Source organism: Siniperca chuatsi, linkage group LG2, assembly GCF_020085105.1.
Source record: "Siniperca chuatsi isolate FFG_IHB_CAS linkage group LG2, ASM2008510v1, whole genome shotgun sequence".
NCBI classification, from domain to species: Eukaryota; Metazoa; Chordata; class Actinopteri; order Centrarchiformes; family Sinipercidae; genus Siniperca; species Siniperca chuatsi.
The window spans coordinates 23,380,027-23,399,129 of NC_058043.1; the positions used below are offsets into that span (position 1 = coordinate 23,380,027).

Genomic DNA, 19,103 nt, shown 5'->3' on the forward strand with positions numbered 1-19,103 from the left:
CAAGTGCTCCAATCCACCAGCTCTACAGACTGCTTCAAACTGTTGTCCCTGCAGGAGATGAAAGAAATAAGTACTGTATGAAACAGTGTGCCTGCCTCCCACACAGTGTGCTATTACCTACTGAAGTGAATGAGTGTAACATTGCAGCCAGGAAAGAGAGGGGATGGGGAGGAGGCATGAATCGATAAATAGATAGAGGAGTAGTGAGTGTGAGGGGTGGGGGGTTGGGTATTTGTGATTAGCCTTGAGTTGATCCCTTGGGAGCAGATGGTGAATGGTGGCTTACCTACAGAAGACGCCCTGAGTCCCAGGAGCTAGTTTGTGTCCACGCTGCAAGGAGTAGCACTGAAGTTGAGGAAGAAATAGTAGGAAGGCTCATGAGACAGGACTGCTGAGAGACAGGTGAGGAACATTTTCATGCCCAAAATGATGCCAGTAGAACATAGTTGATTTCATGGTTATATATAGAAAATATTGTAAACTGTGGGAGCCTCCTTATGGAAGTCCAGGTTGGTTGAGATTATGGTACACTCTAGCACAAGACAAGATGAATGTCCCATCTTCAGCCACCCATTCCTGATGAAGTTGTCAAGGAAAAAATCCTTACCATGAAAAAATATTTCGGACTTTATTGATATAGTGTGTACATTTGAATGTGTATAGCCTGGCCTTGCATGAAGTGTACTGTAACATCAGCCTTCCCTCGTAGATTGAAACCATAAGAGACCGCGGGCAGGACGTGACATCATGTTGCTGAGAGACCTGAGTGTAGCTGCTGTTCTGCTGCTGCTCTGTGTCCAGTGTCTGCATGGCTCTGCTCTTCCTGCTGTATCCTCCTATGAGTTCACAGCCTACAGGATGCAACAGTACAACTTGGCACAAAGGAAGCATGGTAAGTTCATAGAGTTACACCTCAGGTACTTTACTTGAGTATATCCATTTTATGCTACATTGTACTCCTGCTCCACTACATTTCAGATGGGAATATTGTACTTTGTACTCCACTACATTTATCTGACAGCTTTAGTTTTTAGACATAAAATTTTACATAAAACAACATGATAATCTTAAGAAATAGATGTTAAAGATTAAACCAGTATTTCCCAACCTTTTTGGCTTGTGACCCCTTACCAAAAAGCAGTTTTCACTTGGGGCCCCTTGTCATGTTTCAGATGTCAATGAGATTTCCCCTCATATATGATAATATATCAGTCAAAGCCCATTTTTCTGCAGATTGAGTACTTTTACTTTTGATACCTTATTTTGATAATACTTCTGTAGTTATACCTATGTAGAATTTTGAATGCAGGACTAGTAATGGATTATTTTACACTGTTGTAATGGTACTTATACTTAAGTAAAGGATCTGATTACTTCCACCACTGCTCACCTCACATATTATTTAGTGCTTTTGAGGTGTAAATCTTTTAAAAATGTAGATATCAGTCTCATCTCAAAGGATAGATCCATCAACATGAACAGCTGCGTCTGAAAAAGAATTGTGAGAGGTCTTGAGTACTGTCACATTTGGTAACCAGTGGTAAAAAGCAATTCAAGAAGATACAAAAGAAGGGTTTTTATCACTGTATTATTAAACTCAAGATAACATGGCCACCACATGCTAAACATATGTGTATTATCTTTGAATGATAATAAGGATGTTGAATGAGACCTGAGTCTAATTGACAGATGTCAGTGTCCTAATGGCCAGCCTGTGCAGATAATTTATCAGTTTTTATTGACCCCTAAACACATCCTTGTGCCGATGAGACATTGTGTGAGGCATGCTTTTAAAAACATCAAATTAGCTGTATTTAGGTTCATCCACTCTAATATCAATACATATAGAAAAGACAGTTAGTAGTAACTATTATTAGTAGTATGACAGTAAATTACATTTTAAAAATGTACTCATCATGCATAATGGTTTCATTTGGAGTGTAAATGATCTTATATATTATATTGATGGATAATTATTACTGTACTGTACAGTACAGTAAGTACAGTAGGCTACTTGAGTAAATGTACTTTTGTTACTTTCCATCAATGAGGAAAAGAACATGTTATAAATAAAATTAAAAACTTCCATCATGAAGCTTGAGTCGATATTTGTGTTCATTTTTCCCTTTGTTTTTTTTTGTCTGCTGAGGTTGCCGTGGAGCGATTGTGGTGGCTGAGGCACGCTCAGCAGACGAGCCGGTGCTGACCCGCCGCTGTGTCATCATGAAGGTGCTGGACTTCACCACAGAAAAATTCCTCGAGGCCCAGAGGCAAAATGCTGCTGCCATACTGATCCTGCTGCCCAAAAATATCTCCAGTCTCCCCCATGACACTGTACAGGTAACAAGTCATCCAGAAACACCTTTGTGCTCCAGGACATGCTGTAAGGCAACAAGGAAAAAATGACAGCATCTTTTCTGATTCATCAGACAGGACACAGCTTCTGAATATAATATCTTATATCTTAGTGCTGCAGAGTATTATGTAACAGCTTGCTGAAGTATTATTTTAGAAAAATATTTCCTGTTCTCCCTTACCTCACCACAGAACATAATACAATTGCTGTATGTGTTAACAGAAAGAGTTGTTTCATCAATAATCTTTTCCCTCCCAGTCCTTCATGGTGAGTGAGAGCAAGGCCTTGCTGAAGGAGACCCTCATGCCTGTGTATGTGGCGCCTGAGGATGAACAGCTGCTTTACATGTATGAGGAGGTCAAGCAAGCTGCAGCCACACGGACCTCATCTATATTCATCAGAGGTGAGAGGAGCCAGAGGATATATGGATGTGCATTTACATGTTAATGTAAGGAAGCTGAAAAAAAACAATACTGCATGTCTATACTGAGGTTTGTACCTTTTCATTTTTGGCAGTCCTTCGAAGTATGGTCACAGCTACAGCCTTTCAGATCTTAGTGAGCAACAACGTACCTATTAAGGCCATCACTGACAACGCCATCGTCACACTGGAGGTGAGTATGGGACTCAACGGTGTAAAAACCTAATATCAACATTATTCAATTTTCAGTCAAACCTGACGATTTTGGCTTGCATAATTGGTGATGTTTATTTCAGGGAGTGCTTCCTGGAGCAGGGGAGGATCCACCCACTATTGTCATCACTGCCCACTATGATTCCTATGGGCTGGCACCGGTGAGTCACGTAAAAAATGATAAAACACTCCATAAAGACGTGTGTATGACAGTTTCCAAATGTCTACCTTATGTGGATTAAAGTTTTAGCACTTTAGCAGTATAATACTGTGTTCATGCATATGTTTGTATTTGTGTGTGACACAGTGGCTGTCATATGGAGCAGACTCTAATGGCAGTGGGGTCACCATCCTGCTAGAGTTGGCACGTCTCTTCCAGAAGCTTTTTAGTAGCCCAAGCACCAGACCACCGTGAGTTACAATTCCCCTATAGAGAGACCTTTTAACATAACCAAACATATGCTATTTCGTTAATTTTATGTGTCCAAAGCACCCAGTAATGCTTAGAATGTAAGCACTAAAAACTATGTGAACATACTTTTTTTTATGGGAAAATAATAGTGAGAAAATAACATCCCAAACCTGGCTGAAAACCTAGCTGTGTCACATTCTCAAGACAGCTGTACACTGTCACCATCTGTTTTGGTAGATCTGCTAGATATACAAGTCTATGATTATCATTATCTGAAAAACTGATGTTGTTAGGTAAAAAACATGTTGTCCATTATGGATAAAATGCTCAACTGTTTGAACATTTGTTTTTTAGATATCATTTGATGTTCTCCTTAACCGGAGGAGGAAAATACAATTATCTTGGCACAAAGAGATGGATTGAAGAGAATATGGAGCATGCTGGTGAGCTTTTCTTCAAGTGTTTGGACATTGAGATAGCTATGCTGTATCAAACATGTGGAAAGTAGTCTACAGAGCTAACATAGCTGAACGTGAGCAGCCCAGTTTGATTTATTTCATCCAACTTTTTCTCTCCAGAGTCCAGCCTGCTCCATGACAATGTGGCATTTGTTCTGTGTTTGGACACACTGGCCAACAGTGATGAACTGTACATGCACGTGTCCCGCCCTCCTAAACCGGACACTCCCATACACTCTTTCATTCAACAGCTGGAGGAGGTAACAAGCTTTACTGCTAGGTCCAAAATATGGTGTAGGCCCATCTCTGTTTTCATGGCCTTAAATTTGTGATCACCCCTCCAGGTGGTTTCCTCCAGATTTCCCTGGGTGAAGGTGGGATTGGTCCATAAGAAGATCAATCTTGTGGAGTCCACGGTAACCTGGGAGCATGAGCGCTACAGCCTGCGCAGGATACCAAGCTTTACTCTGTCTCATGTGGAAGACCCCAAATCTGAGCTCCGTGGCTCCATACTAGACACCATGTACGTTCTGTTTATGATTATTATGACTTGGTGCTTGAAGGGCCTTGTTTACTATTAGATGATATGAAAAGATGATGTAAAGAGACACATCTCAGTTGCCTTTGTGTCTTCTGACAGGTCACAAGTGGACTTTAGGAAACTTAAGCGTAATGGCATCATCATAGCAGAAGCGCTGGCACGTTATATGTACAATCTCTCCGACAAGGTGATTAAATGCATTGAAAACTGATTGCACATCTTCAAGTACAGAAACTTGTTATATTTCCTTTCATCAGCATTTGAATGTGAGATTAATCTTTTATTGTCTTCCACAAGGGTTCACCTAAAGATGTGCAGGTTTTTAAGGGCCAAATGGTAAGTTCCTCATTATTTTGGCCAATGTGCAAAGACAAGTGCTGACCTCTGGTGTTAGTTTACAGGCATTGCAGAGTGTTTTTGTCTTCAAAGGTCTGGGTCTATGTAATAACCTTAGCTTGTTAATTTGATTCATTTGAAGATTGGGGGGAATTTGAATTAAACGATTTCTTTAAATTTGGAGTGCAAAGGGTTTAAATGTAGAAAGTTTAGTATTTTAGATACAGCTTGATGTCAAACTTATTAAAGGACTCTAATTGTAAAAATAATGTGAATTCCAAATTGGGTCTTTCATGGGTAAAAATTGGGACTGTTTGTCATACAAAAACATTTATTTTTATGTGATGGCACATAAATCCACGTCTAAATTCCTGGTGCAGGACTTTCAGGACGGTCGCATGTCCAGTCTGATGTCCTTCCTGGCGTCAATCCCTCGGGCCGCTCAGCTGCTAGATAAGGAGCCCAGTCACATCCTGCTGGTTAACTCACTGGAGCACGAGTTCAAACGTTACCTGCAGCAAGTTCACAGGCACACCTTCCGGCAGGACAAGAGGTAACATGTAGTAGTAGAAGAAAACACATACTGTGTAAGGCACACATACATACAATATCACTACTGATTAACTATATTTCTTCATACAGGGAGCCTGATATCACCTTTTTTGATCAAATGAACCAACCAGTAGTGATGTACAGGTAAACATCTATGTTCATATGCATTTTGTGCAAATGGTAATTTTAATGAGACACTTGGATGCTGACACACCTTTTCTTCCAGAGTGAAGCCTGCAGCCTTTGATCTCTTCCTTGGCGGCTGCATTGCTGCTTATTTGGGGATCGTTTACTATGCCATTCAGGTTTGTTAACATACCCGTTTTATATTGTCCATTCATATTGTATTGCCGCATTACTTCCTTGCAAACTGTGTAGCACCTTGTACGTTGTCTTATGGTTTTAAAGCACTGACAGAAAGGTAGACAACACTTGACGTATCAGGTTTGCTTTCTCACAGTATATGTCTGTCCTCTCTTACAGAATTTTGGTTATCTCTACACAAAGCTCAAAGCAGCAGTGAAATACAAGCACCACTAAATAAGACTGTGAATACTGAGTCTATGAAAGGGCTTTGAAGTCTGCATTACACATGTTGGACTTCTTCTTGACTGGCTGTGCAGAACATGAAAGCAATGCACCAAGAATCTTCTAAGACTGATCATATACAAACTTATAAAGTGTGCATTTGCTTTGAAATGTATATTGTTTTTGTACCTTTCATTATATAAATTGTACTATAAACCATTTATTATATGAACAGACTGGAATTTGTTGTTTGGAGGAGATGTAAAGTAAACAAAATCAATAAAGGAGGAATTTGGTTCCTGCCACATCTTTACTATGATTCCCTATGTCCTCTGCTCTGCATCTGTTGACATGGATTTGCCTGGGCTTAACATGGCTGTCAAACAAGGCCCAGCCACTACAGTGAGATGAACAGCCAGTTCCTGTCACAGATAACTCAGTGAGAGCGGTGGAGACACAAAGGCACCCTACAGCGCTTGGTGAATTATTGATGCTCATGTGGCATGCTGACAGTGAATAGAGGTGACCTTGGGTGGTAGTGGGAGATTCTTAGAAATCCTGTCCCTCCCCTGGTTTGCTCTATTTCTGCAGATCTGATAAGACTGATTCTGTTTTAACTATGGAGCGGCTAAACAGCTGGGAGCTGAGCCTTAGTGTTTGAGATCAGTGCTGGCTAGTTTGTGAGGGCCTCTGGGAGGGAAGTAGGTCATGGACACTGACCCCAGGTATGTTTGTCTCAGCAGGGGGGCCTGGGGCTTAGGAGGATTAGTGGCTGAGTGCTCAGGTAGCACAAAGAGTTGTTCTGCTTCAGCAAGGATGCTCTTAACCTGTCTCTACTTCCAACATAGTAGTTTCATCATAATAGCTATAAGCTAAACAAAAAGTTTTTACCTTCTAGGTGTTCGCTGACTAGGACCCAAGCAGGATTTATAGCTACTGATGCATGCACAAGAGAAATACTATGTTGTGAAACATTAAACACAGAAAGAGGAATACATACCAGCAAAACAGGTGGCATGCACAACCCAGCAACAATCCCCCCCCCTCCCCACACACACACGCACACATATTTAGCAACTTTGCAGAAAAAGAAAGTGGAAGTAAAAGAACAACAGACACACAAGTGTGAGGGAAAGGGAGGAGCCACCAGGTGAAAAGGGAGGAGAAGGATGTTCATGACTTTCAGGTGGACTGGAGGGAAGCAGTGGCAAATAATTAAGACCATAAGTGAAGATGGCTCCCCAGCTATACATCACCATGTACAAAGAGCAGTTTACCTCTCCCGGCAGAGCGAAACGAGAACAACCTCGACCGACCTCTGCCCACCGCAGGAACAATCCCCAGCCCCGGCCGGTAAGAAGCACAGCCACATGGACTGTGGAGCTTTAAAAGGACAATGTAATTATTTATGATTGTGTACAAAGAGATGTAAAATTTCTTGAGAAAATGAGTCTCTAGAATTAATGAATTCATGTAAGTGGTAGTCATTCAATTGATCTAATTTAGCAAATAATGTGCAAATAATTTTACCAAAATAATTTAACATAACATTACATTCCCAGGTGGTGCATTTAAGGTCAAACAAGACTAATTGGGTCACTTATTATTGGTACTCTCTTTATTGTTTTCCATCTAGCCAGACTAAAGTGTCTTACACTAATTGGTGGCTGGTTGTTTACATCTCCCCGTGCTTGGTGAAAGCTGTATCCCATCTATTATTCAGTACTTCCTCCATGCCTATTTATTCATCCAGACATGGAGTAAACAGAGATAAGAGGAGAGAATGGTCGCCCTACTGTAAAGGAAAAAAAACACTTATGACTGCACAAGAAAGGTGACATTAGCTTGCACAATGCTGTCTCACTTTTTCACAGTTTCAGTGTATTATAATGATAATAATACAAAGAGGAAAGCCATTTATCTAAAACCTGAACGCTCTTTAGATTCCGAGAGTACTGAGAGAGAACTCTGAAAGGAATAATCTTGGACAAGGTTTATTCAATAAGAATCAATCAATAAAAAAGTACATATGCCATATTAAATGTGAGATACTGTACATGTAAAGAGGAATGTTCAATCTAGTGGGTCGTGAAGAGGAGATATTATGTGTGACAGTGATATCCAGTTTCTTCTTCCCCTTATCTTCTACTTCTACCTTCTATTTCCAGGACTTTCTGTTTCCCTGGAGTCTTCAGTCCAACTACAGGTCACGCCTACAGCACCCCTCGCCCCCCGTGGACACTGGCCGTCCTCTCTTCCCCCCTGTCAATCAATTATCATTCCACAGTCCAGTTAAGACTTGTCCTGACAACTATCTAAACAAAGTGGACACAGGCAAACAAAACCACCTGCCCCCTGTCAATCCATCCACAGTACAAGCTCTGCCCTCTGCTGACGGACTGCAGAAACTACAGCTGACTGAGCCTGCTGGCACTGGATATAAGGTCCACACAACTTTGAAGAACCCAGCAAGGTAGCAGTTGATCAGTTTAATCTATGGTCCAAAGATAACTCTAAATACACATGGATTCTAATTGATTTACTTTGCATTAGGATGGATTATCAGAGGAATGTTCATCCACTCTCAGCACAGCAACTCAGGTGAGAGAATGACTTCTGACCTCTTCTTGCAGCCTTTAAACCCTGAAAACACTGGATAAGTTGATGAACATTATTGATTGATAATCAAGTCCTGTTATTGTGTAAAAAATGTTTTAATTGTTTTTGACAGGCAACATACAACTGCTCAGCTTCGGACAAGACCGCAAACCAGTAACCCACCAGCAGCTCAACACCACTTTCCACGGGCACAATACCGGAGGTCTAGTTCTAATAGCAGCTTGGATTATAGGTGCGTATTGAACTTCCTTAAAAGATATTGTCTTGATGAAAAGATGTCTCAGTGTGCCATAAATAATAACCATTTTTGCTCCGATGTTCTCTCAACAGTGGGTGCTACAGCTGCTTCCATGTGGTGAAGCCCTACCAAGCTGGACACTACATCATACACCCAGAGTTTGTGTCTGAGTGCCTTCGTTAGGACTATTAGAGCACTGGCTTCCAAAATGGGGATCGGGGACCTGCAGAAGTCCTTGAGGGGGCTCCGTGGGTTCCCCAGCAAAATGAGCGATCGTTAACTTCACCATTGTTTAATTCTCTACTAATTAACCCAGTGAGAGAGGTGTAAGAATGAATAATGTCACTGCTGGCTGCACTCTCACCACTGTTATCTCCCTACATACAGTGTGGACACTTTTACAATTCAATACTAAATCAGCGGTAAAGATCTTCCCATAAGGGGCTTGTGGTGATCAAATCGAATGAGACGCTGTGGCCCTAATGTGTATGTCTATGACATTAAAATTTTATCCTTTTATTAGAGAGGTCTTTTTCTTCATGTAGGAATTCTTTCTTGTATGTTAAAAGAGAAATAGTGCTACAAACAATGAAACTTTACTCAGGGGTACAGACTTATTATGGTGATTATTATAGGTATTTGCTCGTGATACCACACAGTAGATAAAATATACCACCAGTGCTAATTAGGTCATCATATTGCATAGCACAGATAGACCTCAAGTCCCCACAGAAGTAGCATAGGTTTTATTTTTCAACTTTGCAAATGGCTTTCCCCCCAGTTTTTTTAAAAACATTGTTTTTGGTTCATTTGCCTCTCATTATACAACCAGTGTGTTATGTGAAGTTTTTCAACCGGTGTGATTTGCTTAAATCATGTAAAACAGTGTAATCAGTGCAGAATGAGAAAATAAAGAGTTCTGTTCCCACCTACTGGACTACATTCCCCATGCTATGGTGGGCGTAGGCAAGGCGGATACGCAACAACATGCCTTGATGCCTCTTGGTCTTTTTCGGTGAACTGTGGCAAACAAGTTGCAGACTGCTTGGAGCTGCCGAGGGGACCGCCGCTGATCGGTAGGCAAAAACTAATTATAATGAACAACTGAAAATAAAACAGGACAAGCATAAACGGTAATCATGTACCACTTTACTTACACGGATTCCGTGTTATTTACCCAACGTTAACTTTCTTGCACCACCCACCACAGCGACTTTCTATGCATTGCACTATACTGTAGCCTATGTAGAAGTTGTGGGTAGCCTACAGTAGCAAAGAAGACATTATTTTCTGTACGGTCATTACCTTATAAACGCGTGTTTGTATGTATTGTACGTTGTTATTTAATGTAAAAAATATGAACGCATAAAGTTAAACTCTTACAGTCTCTTTGGGAAATAGCCATATCCGAAGTGAAGAGAAAGTTCTGCCGTGTAGGCCTACTTACTTCTATATTCAAGTTTATTAGCCGAGAACTTAACTATCGCCTATTCAGCATTCTGCAATACGCCACACACGCACGCGCGCACACACATAGTACGCGTCCGCGCGCGCGCGGTTTTTTTTTTGTTAGTGAGCCTTTCTCACAATTCTGACTGTATCAGCACTTCTGTGTTTATTTTTCTGTCAGAATAGATAGTGAATCGGCTGAAATGGCAGATATGAACCCCCCTGATCACACCATAAACAAAGAAATGCCCTGGTTTGAAAATGTTCTGCCTTTTCACCTTCTTTCTGTGAGAAAAACACGTTTGTGTTGAAGATTTTTGTTCAGACTATATGAGTTAAAAAAAAGTTTCAAAACTAGCAATTTGTAGACATCACCTTGGGCTCCAGGAAACTGGTGGACATTTTACACACTATTTTCTGACATTTTATAGACTAAATGATTAATTGATTAATTGAGAAAGTAATCATCAGAGTATGTTAGTGGCATCCTGATGTGATAAATATAAAATCTGTTCTTGCACTTTTCCATAGAAAAACAAACAAACATACATTTTAATACAACAAGCCTACATACAGTACATCTTCTCCTGACTTTCGGGGTCAATTTCCCTTCCTGAGTCTAGCAGCCTGAGTGGATCACCAAGGAACCAACAGTTAGTTCTCTGTTAATTAATGATGGGCTCATGTTATCACTCCTGTTGTTGGGGGAAATCTATACTAAGGGTGGTTGAACACAGAATTAGTCAATTAGATTGCTAATTAATAGCAATCATTTTTTATTATTGACCCTTGCTGCCATGGCAGACCAAGAGGGTCAATTGCAGTTAGGACTAGTCAGCAAAGAGGGAATCTGGAGAGGACTGAACTCCCCTCGGTCGGCTGTGGACCTTAATCTAATCTAATTCTGATTAGCTAAAGCCACAATAACTAACATCAACCAGTTAATTACCAATAAGAGTGTTTGCTGTATCCCTACTGGGAGGGACAGTCATGTCTAAATGCAATAGAAATGATCATGTATCTTTCTGTTTTTGTTGGATTTGTTGTCAGGGTTGTCAAAATGTCTTGTTTTTGGCTAGAATGAACCAGGTTACTTCCAGTTTTGGTTAGTCTGACTTGATGGAGCACAAGGTTTAGTATTCTTTCCTCCCCTTCCCGGCACTGGCGGAGCTCTAAGGCCAAAATCCCCTTTTCTGCTCCTCTACTTCCTTACATACAAATGAGTCTTCTTTCAATCGAACTCATATGTTAGAATTACTGCTGGGAACATCCACTTTATCCTCTTATGGGTATTTGGCAGTAGATTTGTTTTGTTAAATCTCAGACACATCTTTAAAGTTTACATCCTGACAGAGTAATACCTCTAAGTGCTGTGAAATCACTTTGTGCAGCAATGCAGATCATGTAAGACATTGCTAGAAATGTAATGGAGGCTTTGAACTGACAAGGAAACAAGATAGAATGAGAAACGGGCTGACATATCGTGCTGATCTGGCTGGGGCTGTTTTCCTGAATGTCTCTGATAGTGAAGTGATTTTCAAGTCAATATTTCTTGACTAAGCAATATTAGGTGCAAGTAATGTACAAAGGCTCCAGCAACAGGCAGCCTTTTTGTAGAGATCATTTTATTTTGAGCACATTTCTCCCTAAAAAAACAGTGTTGATATGAGAAGAGCAAGTATTGTATATAAGACCTCGACACTGACTTTTCAAAGTCTGTTATCTCTCTCTCTCATGACAGGCAGGCAAACAGACATTACGACGTGGCCAACGAGTGCAACAAACAAGGTTTCCTGGAAAACATTTCTATGATCTTTAGAACAGCAACTCTCAGATTTGCCCACTGAACAGGACAAGTCATGTACCAAGTTGTACCGGGAGGAGCGGGAGGCACAATTACAGATGTTATCCCCAAACAGAAACACAGCAAGGACACTCGACCCTTAGTCGGAGCTGGAGTGATCGGCCTGATGCTGGTGATTGCAGCAGTGACTGCATGGTGTTATTATATAGCCTCTCTACGCAAAGCTGAGCTGCTTAAGACTCAGCTGCTGGATCTGAATAAAGATGGCTACATTATCCGCAACCAAGGAGGGTCTATTGTTTTCAGAATGGATTTCAGGTTTGGATTTTTCAACTTGAAATTTGATGTTTGTGTCACATTGTGTATACATATTTCAGATACTTTACATCAGAAAATGTATGTAAAATGTAAATATACACAAGTCATTTCAGTTATTTAACTAAAAAGAAATGTTAGGTGTGCATTGAGAGAGATTACTTGAAAATGTAATTATATTTAAATCTTGGCAGGTCAGGTACGCTGGATTTGGATTCATGCTCCAAAGAAGGGGAGATTCTGAGCTGTGGACGGACCACTGATAGAAAACTAAACTTCTTCATTGAGACAGTGCGACCTAAGGACACAGTACAATGCTACCGTGTGCGCTGGGAGGAATTGGTTCCTGACATTCCTGTTGAGCATGCTATGACATACAAGTTTGCACACTGGTATGGTGGTGCAGTGTCAGCAATTCAGCACTGGCCTATTTCTATTTCTGGCCAACAGGCTCCCAAACCCTTTGTTACTAGTGACATCTACTCAAACCGCAATGAATTTGGTGGAATTTTGGAGAGTTATTGGCTTTCATCCAACGCCACGGCCATCAAGATAAATAATTCTGTGCCTTTCCACCTGGGCTGGAATGACACAGAGAAGACAATGTACTTCCAGGCGCGATACAATGACAGTCCCTTCAAGCCAAACCCAGGAGAGGCACCCTGTGCTGAACTTAGCTACAGAGTGTGTGTGGGCTTGGATGTGACATCCATACACAAGTACATGGTCCGCAGATACTTCAACAAACCAAACAAAGTGCCTGCCAAAGTCATGTTTCGCCATCCCATATGGTCGACTTGGGCGCTACATAAGACTGACATTAACCAAGAGAAACTCTTGACGTATGCTGCCAACATCCGCAAGTATAACTTTAACTGTAGCCACCTGGAACTAGATGACCGCTACACCAGTCGCTACGGAGAATTTGAGTTTGACCCAATAAAGTTCCCCAATACCTCTGCCATGTTCCAAAAGCTGAAAACAGATGGATTTCTGATGTCACTCTGGATTCACCCTTTTGTTAACTATGACTCGGAAAACTTCCATACTTGTGTAGAGAGGGGGCTGTTTGTCCGGGAGCCTACGGGCCGGCTGCCAGCCTTGGTGCGCTGGTGGAATGGCATTGGCGGCATTTTGGACTTCACAAATCCAGAAGCCCGTGATTGGTTTTCCTCCCAGCTACGTTCGCTGCGCTCCAGGTATGGGGTGACATCTTTTAAATTTGATGCAGGGGAGACCAACTACTTACCATGGAAATTTAGTACCAGAACTCCCATTCGGGACCCAAGTTTTTTCACAAGACGTTACACAGAAATGGCAATTCCCTACAACGATAGAGCTGAGCTGCGCAGTGGCTACCAGTCCCAGAACATATCCTGCTTTTTCAGACCAACTGACAGAGACTCTGTGTGGGGCTATGAGTTGGGTCTCAAATCTCTTATCCCAACAGTGCTCACCATCAGCATTCTTGGCTATCAGTTCATTCTACCTGACATGATCGGAGGGAATGCCTATCCGAACCGCACAGATGGAAATCGTGCATTACCTGATCGAGAACTCTATATCCGCTGGCTGGAGCTGTCAGCCTTCATGCCCTCTATGCAGTTTTCTATTCCACCATGGGAATACGACAACGAGGTTGTTGAAATTGCTCGGAAATACACAGCCCTCCATGAGAGTATTGTGGCGCCACGGGTCCTGGAGCTGGCTGGCGAGGTGCTGGACACCGGGGACCCAATCATACGGCCCCTGTGGTGGATTGCCACAGGTGATGAGACAGCCTATAAAATCGACTCCCAGTTCCTGATTGGGGATGACCTCATGGTAGCCCCAGTATTAGAGCCTGGAAAGCAAGAGCGTGACATTTACCTACCTGCCGGCCGTTGGAGAAGCTACAAGGGGGAGAGATTTGAAATCAAGGAGCCACTGCACCTCACAGACTATCCAGTAGATCTGGATGAAATTGCTTACTTTGTTTGGGTGTAGCAAGAACGGAATGTAAAGCTAAACAGACTTGATTAGCCTGTGCTTCGATTGGCTTGTGAGACAAGCTTCACAAATTTAGCTTTTATGCTTGGCAGGAGAGACATTTTATGAAAGGGTTGTTTGTTATGGAAAAGCTTTTCTGCAACAAAATATCAAGACTTTTAAAAAGAATTTGAAATTTTAACACCACCTTACATCACAAATGTGAAACTGCTTCACTCAAAACCTCATATTGTTTTTATTTTTTTACATTTCATTTAAACTAATGAATGCATCATCTTTTTTTGTGGTTTAATGGAAAGATAGCAAAGTAGTGTCAAGGAAGAATGTGTTATTTCGTCTTTCTACAGAGTCTCGCTTTAAAGTCCATACAAGTCACGTATATGAAACATTTGTCAAAAAGGGAATATGCAAACTGTGAATTGAGAAAGGCATGATTGCCATTGTATGCCATAAAGTTGTTGTATTTTTGTGTCACAGCACTTTAAAGTTAAATTTAAACCAAACAGATTGTATCATTTGAGGACAATATAAGGGGTGTCATTAAGCAGATAGTAGGCTACATAAAACCTATACTGATTAAGAAATTCTCCGTTTGACTGAGATATCCTACTTTCCTTTGACACTAATGACTCTTCTACTCTTCTGCTCCGAGATACTTCTCAGGAAGTCAGGTTTTATGCTTCACTTATCAGGGCGAATGCTTGAAGTTTAATCATTACAAATGGCATGTGCTCTCATTTGTGTATCACAGTGTCATGTAACTACTCTTAGCCCAGAAGAAAGATGCCTTTTATTAGGTACTAAATATTTTATGCTACTCCTCAGGTATGAGCTTTTTCTGGCTGTAGTGTGTATTGAAGTGTCTGGTAATTGTCTTTATTGTGCTTTGCTGACTCTGAATGCAGCTAAACAGCTAGTAATACTATGATGTATACTACATTGACTGAGTATCTCTTTTAAACTCTTAAACACAATGACCTAAATGTTAATGGTCTGGTTACTTTCTACCTGCTTGGTATGTGGTGTGGAAGTCTATAGATGCAATGAATTTAGCAGCATTTAATCATCAAATTAAATGGTACAGTGTATTTTGTCACCTTGTGTTTTGTAAATGTGAATATTTTGTAACTGCAGTGATATCTCAAAGTGCCTTGTGTTAATAATTACTGCCACATACTGTATGTGATTTGTTGTTATGCTATACATTTATTATGGTTACATATTGCACATTTATTATGTAATATTATTCTTAATTTAACACTTTATTGCCCTTTATGGGCAATCACATGGTCAACAAAGTGTACCACAACAACATTTTCTATTATGTAGCTGCAAACGTCTAAAAAAACATTTTTACATAGTTCTAGATCACATTGCATCATGCCAAATCATGCATCTTGTTATCCAGAGATGAAACTGATTGTCTCAACTTGGGATAAGGCAGCAAGCATATTCCTTTTAAGTGACTTCTCACAAAGTAAAACCATTAACCAGTAATATTGTTAACATAGTCCTCATACATAGCTTTTTAAACATTTGTCGAGGTGGATTCTGATGGGCTTTGAAGCTGCAATAAAAAAAAGTGTTATTGTGAGGTAACAATAAGGCAACGTCCACATTGGTGCAATTTTCTCATTTGGCAATATTTCTGTCTTAATTTTTTAATGCTGTCTAGCTTTCACCCATTATTCAGCCTCATTCTGACTCTGTGTGCTTTGACATGTAGCTTCTACGTTGACCTCAGTGGGCTTTTGACATAGTTTCATCATAACAACACTACCTATTTATAGCAGTTCTCACTCAGCATCTGGGCCAGGCCAACCTCTGAGGCTATTTCTGTCTCAGACTGTCTTGCTTTATGACAAGACTGTGAGGCTGTATCTTGGACTTAATGTTTCTTTGCTTTTGGCTCTTTTGACCTAGTGTATGCTATTTGCCTCGAGTTATTGTGACCCGAACTTTGGCAACATTTGCATGTGACTAAAGGGCAGCACTAATTTCAGCAAGAGTGCATATTTGATGTCATATTGTATGAATGTATTAAAAGAAATCAAGTTTCTGTGAGCATTTTCGTTGTGCTTAATTTGCATGGAACACACAACAATCTTTGTTTTAAAAGTATGGTAAATGGTGCATTTTGCTATCAATACTGCCGCTACCAAATGACTGATTGTGGATCCTCTAAGAATGCTCTAAGATTGATCAATATACGCCCACTTCTAATTTTTACACACACATGAAATTCAGGTCAGTAAGCTGACCGTGCAGCTAGTGAGCCAACAACAACCTGTAACCTCTTATGAGTCTGCAATACATGAAAACTAATGTGCCTGTCAATTCAATATTGAAAGAGACACCCTTGAGGGACTTTTCCAACTTTTGGCACCCGGCTCATCATGGAGCAATAATGACAAGGTGATGAAACAATTGTGCAGGTTATTTGGAGGCTGTGTTCGGATCAATAAATCATCTGGTGGTTCATGATGTGAGGCCAGAGAGCAAGTGATATGAAAGTGTAGGACCAGACACCCAGAATAAAAATGATAAACTTACTACATTAGGAGATAATAGCAACAATATTTAGTAGAATAATAGCATTAAGCATGATTGCTCTTTCTGAGTTCAAACAGCCCGGCTGGACCACTTCTTACAGCTATAGTCGATTTTTCATATGTTTGGGGAATTTATTCCATTTCACAACAGCGGGATATGCTTCAGAACTACTTCACTTTATTTGCCAATGCCTCATCTTTCTTCAAAATTGATCTTGACTTGCAGCCTGTGCGGGGAGGACATACATTCATTGATTAGCTGTCGGTGTGTTGCAGGGATCAATATTATTTGTCAGTCTGCTTTCTGCAATCATATTGTTTGGTTCTGTCCATCTTTTCATAGACTGGACAGATCATTTATAGGAGCTTTAGGGGGAACTTTGAGATTCTCTTTGAAAAGAGAAGAAACAAAGGACCATTTTATTCCAAAACAATAGGGGCTTGATTAATTATATTTGCACATAGTTCAGTGTGTGGAGGCATGTGCTTTACTGTTTTCACTATGAAGTTGTTAATTTAAATGAAGGGAAAAATACATATTTACCTGTTGTTGATAGCAGTAAAAGTGGAGATAACAGTGTGAAACTATAATAGAGAGTGTTCAAAAACTAAAAAACTAAAATTCACAGGTTATTTGTGAAAGAGCTGACCTAAACATTTTACTAACTAAACAATGACATATGAAATCTGTGGTTGTTTTGGCCGTGTGGTGCTGCAGACGTCCAGAAGGGTGCAGTGTAGCTTCATTGATAAATTCTTTCTCTGACATGTCAGTGGACCATGGTCCAGATGTTATGACCACACACACACACACACACACACACACACACACACACACACACACACACACACACACACACACACACACACACACACACACACACACCAAGCAGGACATAAAACTGGCAGAGTATTTCCCCCCTTCCTTCCCCACCTGTGAGCCCACCTGTGTGTCCATCTGCAGAGAAGAGACGCCAGTTGTTCTGGTTAGGAGCCAGTGTGTCTCAAGTACCTTCGCATATCCTCCTTCCGTGAGCTCCGTCCTCCCCAGTAAGGCATAGATATTATACAGAAAGAGAAGTGGTGCTCGGAACAACAACCATAAAGACACTGCTGACTCACAAAAAACTAAAAATATGTTTCAAATAGATGCATCTTTTGCAATTTCCAACTTACTTTTCTAATCTGAGCTATGGTTAATGTCCTCAGTATTTAGGAATATCTGACCATACTCAAAAAAATAATGACCATGATCAATGATTTGTTTAAAAAGGAATTATTTATGCACAATATTTTAGTGAATGTTTCTGTGGCTTACAGTGCCAAAGATCTGGCATTATATTATGTCAGTTTATGTTGTAATTTGTATAGCTAAATTCAACAGGACTTGAATTAACAACTGACACAAATAAGCTAATTAATGAAAAATATATATTGCAAACAACTTTTTTTTAAATGCATAAACATGATCACTAAAATAATTGTAAATGAACATTAAAAGTAGAGAATCCATCGTCAAAATTGTTGTTAGATCACAATTACATAAAATGAACAAGAGACAAACGATGATGAATAAGCTTCACTTTTATTAAAAAAAGCTTTCCAGCTTCTTAGAGCTAAGTGTGGAATGAGCATTTATTGTAGAAGACCACAGGGGAAATAAAACCCCATGGCCGTCTCTTGTGTGAAGTGAGAATCTTTGTCCTTAACCCAAGATTTTCACTCCGTAACTAGAATGACCTCGCATCTGGTGTTGCCATGGCTTGTCTGACAGGAATACGTCTGTCCTCGCTAGGTAACAAATGAACCTAACACCCCAGAGACTGGTCTCGCATCTGTTTATCTTTTTCACCTGTCGGTTCGCTGCACTGCATCAGGCTTACACTCCTCTGCAGCCTTTGTGGATTTCAGAGCATGCCTCTGGCATTACAGGGACAGAGATAGTCGGTGTTGGCTGGTAGCAACATTTGTTAACTTTATGAATAGTATAGTATAGTGTATAAGTCCACTTACATATTTGTTTTTATAACTCACTATTGTATTTTTGTACAACAATTTTAAAACTTTTTTATTATTATTGACTCTTGATATTTTTATCTTTATTGGCACACTATTCTTCCTTTTTTATTGACTCTTTGTTATTTTCATATTTGGTTTTTTATTTTTCTTCTGTCTTAGTCAATTAATTGATTAGTTGATTGACAGAAAAATAATCTGCAACTATGTTGATAATCGATAAATTAAGCAAAAGTGCTAAAGATTCTCATGTTCCAGTGACTAAATGTGAGGATTTGCTGCTTTTTTTCCCTTTTCTTTTCTA

General features: G+C 40.3%; 3 protein-coding genes across 5 annotated transcripts; all 3 read left to right on the forward strand.

Annotated features, from left to right (window-relative positions):
- Window positions 1–268: 268 nt before the first annotated feature.
- On the forward strand, window positions 269–6,122 carry zgc:109965 (Nicalin-1-like). 2 transcript variants are annotated; one of them, XM_044171617.1, is made up of 16 exons: window positions 269–402; window positions 710–892; window positions 2,150–2,340; window positions 2,615–2,759; window positions 2,873–2,970; window positions 3,074–3,151; window positions 3,298–3,401; window positions 3,757–3,845; window positions 3,981–4,120; window positions 4,205–4,383; window positions 4,501–4,588; window positions 4,699–4,737; window positions 5,118–5,290; window positions 5,380–5,433; window positions 5,516–5,594; window positions 5,773–6,122. In XM_044171617.1, the coding sequence occupies exons 2-16, from the start codon at window positions 748–750 to the stop codon at window positions 5,827–5,829; spliced, it is 1,659 nt and encodes a 552-aa protein (XP_044027552.1). In that variant the 5' UTR covers window positions 269–402; window positions 710–747; the 3' UTR covers window positions 5,830–6,122. The 2 variants fall into 2 exon arrangements, with proteins under 2 accessions (XP_044027552.1, XP_044027553.1); XM_044171618.1 differs by lacking the exon at window positions 269–402 and having other exon boundaries at window positions 763–892; window positions 2,148–2,340.
- Window positions 6,123–6,261: 139 nt separating this feature from the next.
- On the forward strand, window positions 6,262–9,602 carry LOC122864312. Its single transcript, XM_044171619.1, has 5 exons — window positions 6,262–7,170; window positions 7,986–8,290; window positions 8,371–8,418; window positions 8,549–8,668; window positions 8,767–9,602. The coding sequence occupies exons 1-5, from the start codon at window positions 7,051–7,053 to the stop codon at window positions 8,855–8,857; spliced, it is 684 nt and encodes a 227-aa protein (XP_044027554.1). The 5' UTR covers window positions 6,262–7,050; the 3' UTR covers window positions 8,858–9,602.
- Window positions 9,603–9,613: 11 nt separating this feature from the next.
- Window positions 9,614–16,290, forward strand: myorg (myogenesis regulating glycosidase (putative)). Of its 2 annotated transcripts, none has more exons than XM_044171604.1 (3): window positions 9,614–9,750; window positions 11,865–12,245; window positions 12,437–16,290. In XM_044171604.1, exons 2-3 carry the CDS (start codon window positions 11,983–11,985, stop codon window positions 14,226–14,228), a joined length of 2,055 nt encoding a protein of 684 aa, XP_044027539.1. In that variant the 5' UTR covers window positions 9,614–9,750; window positions 11,865–11,982; the 3' UTR covers window positions 14,229–16,290. The 2 variants fall into 2 exon arrangements, with proteins under 2 accessions (XP_044027539.1, XP_044027548.1); XM_044171613.1 differs by having other exon boundaries at window positions 9,695–9,807.
- Window positions 16,291–19,103: the final 2,813 nt, after the last annotated feature.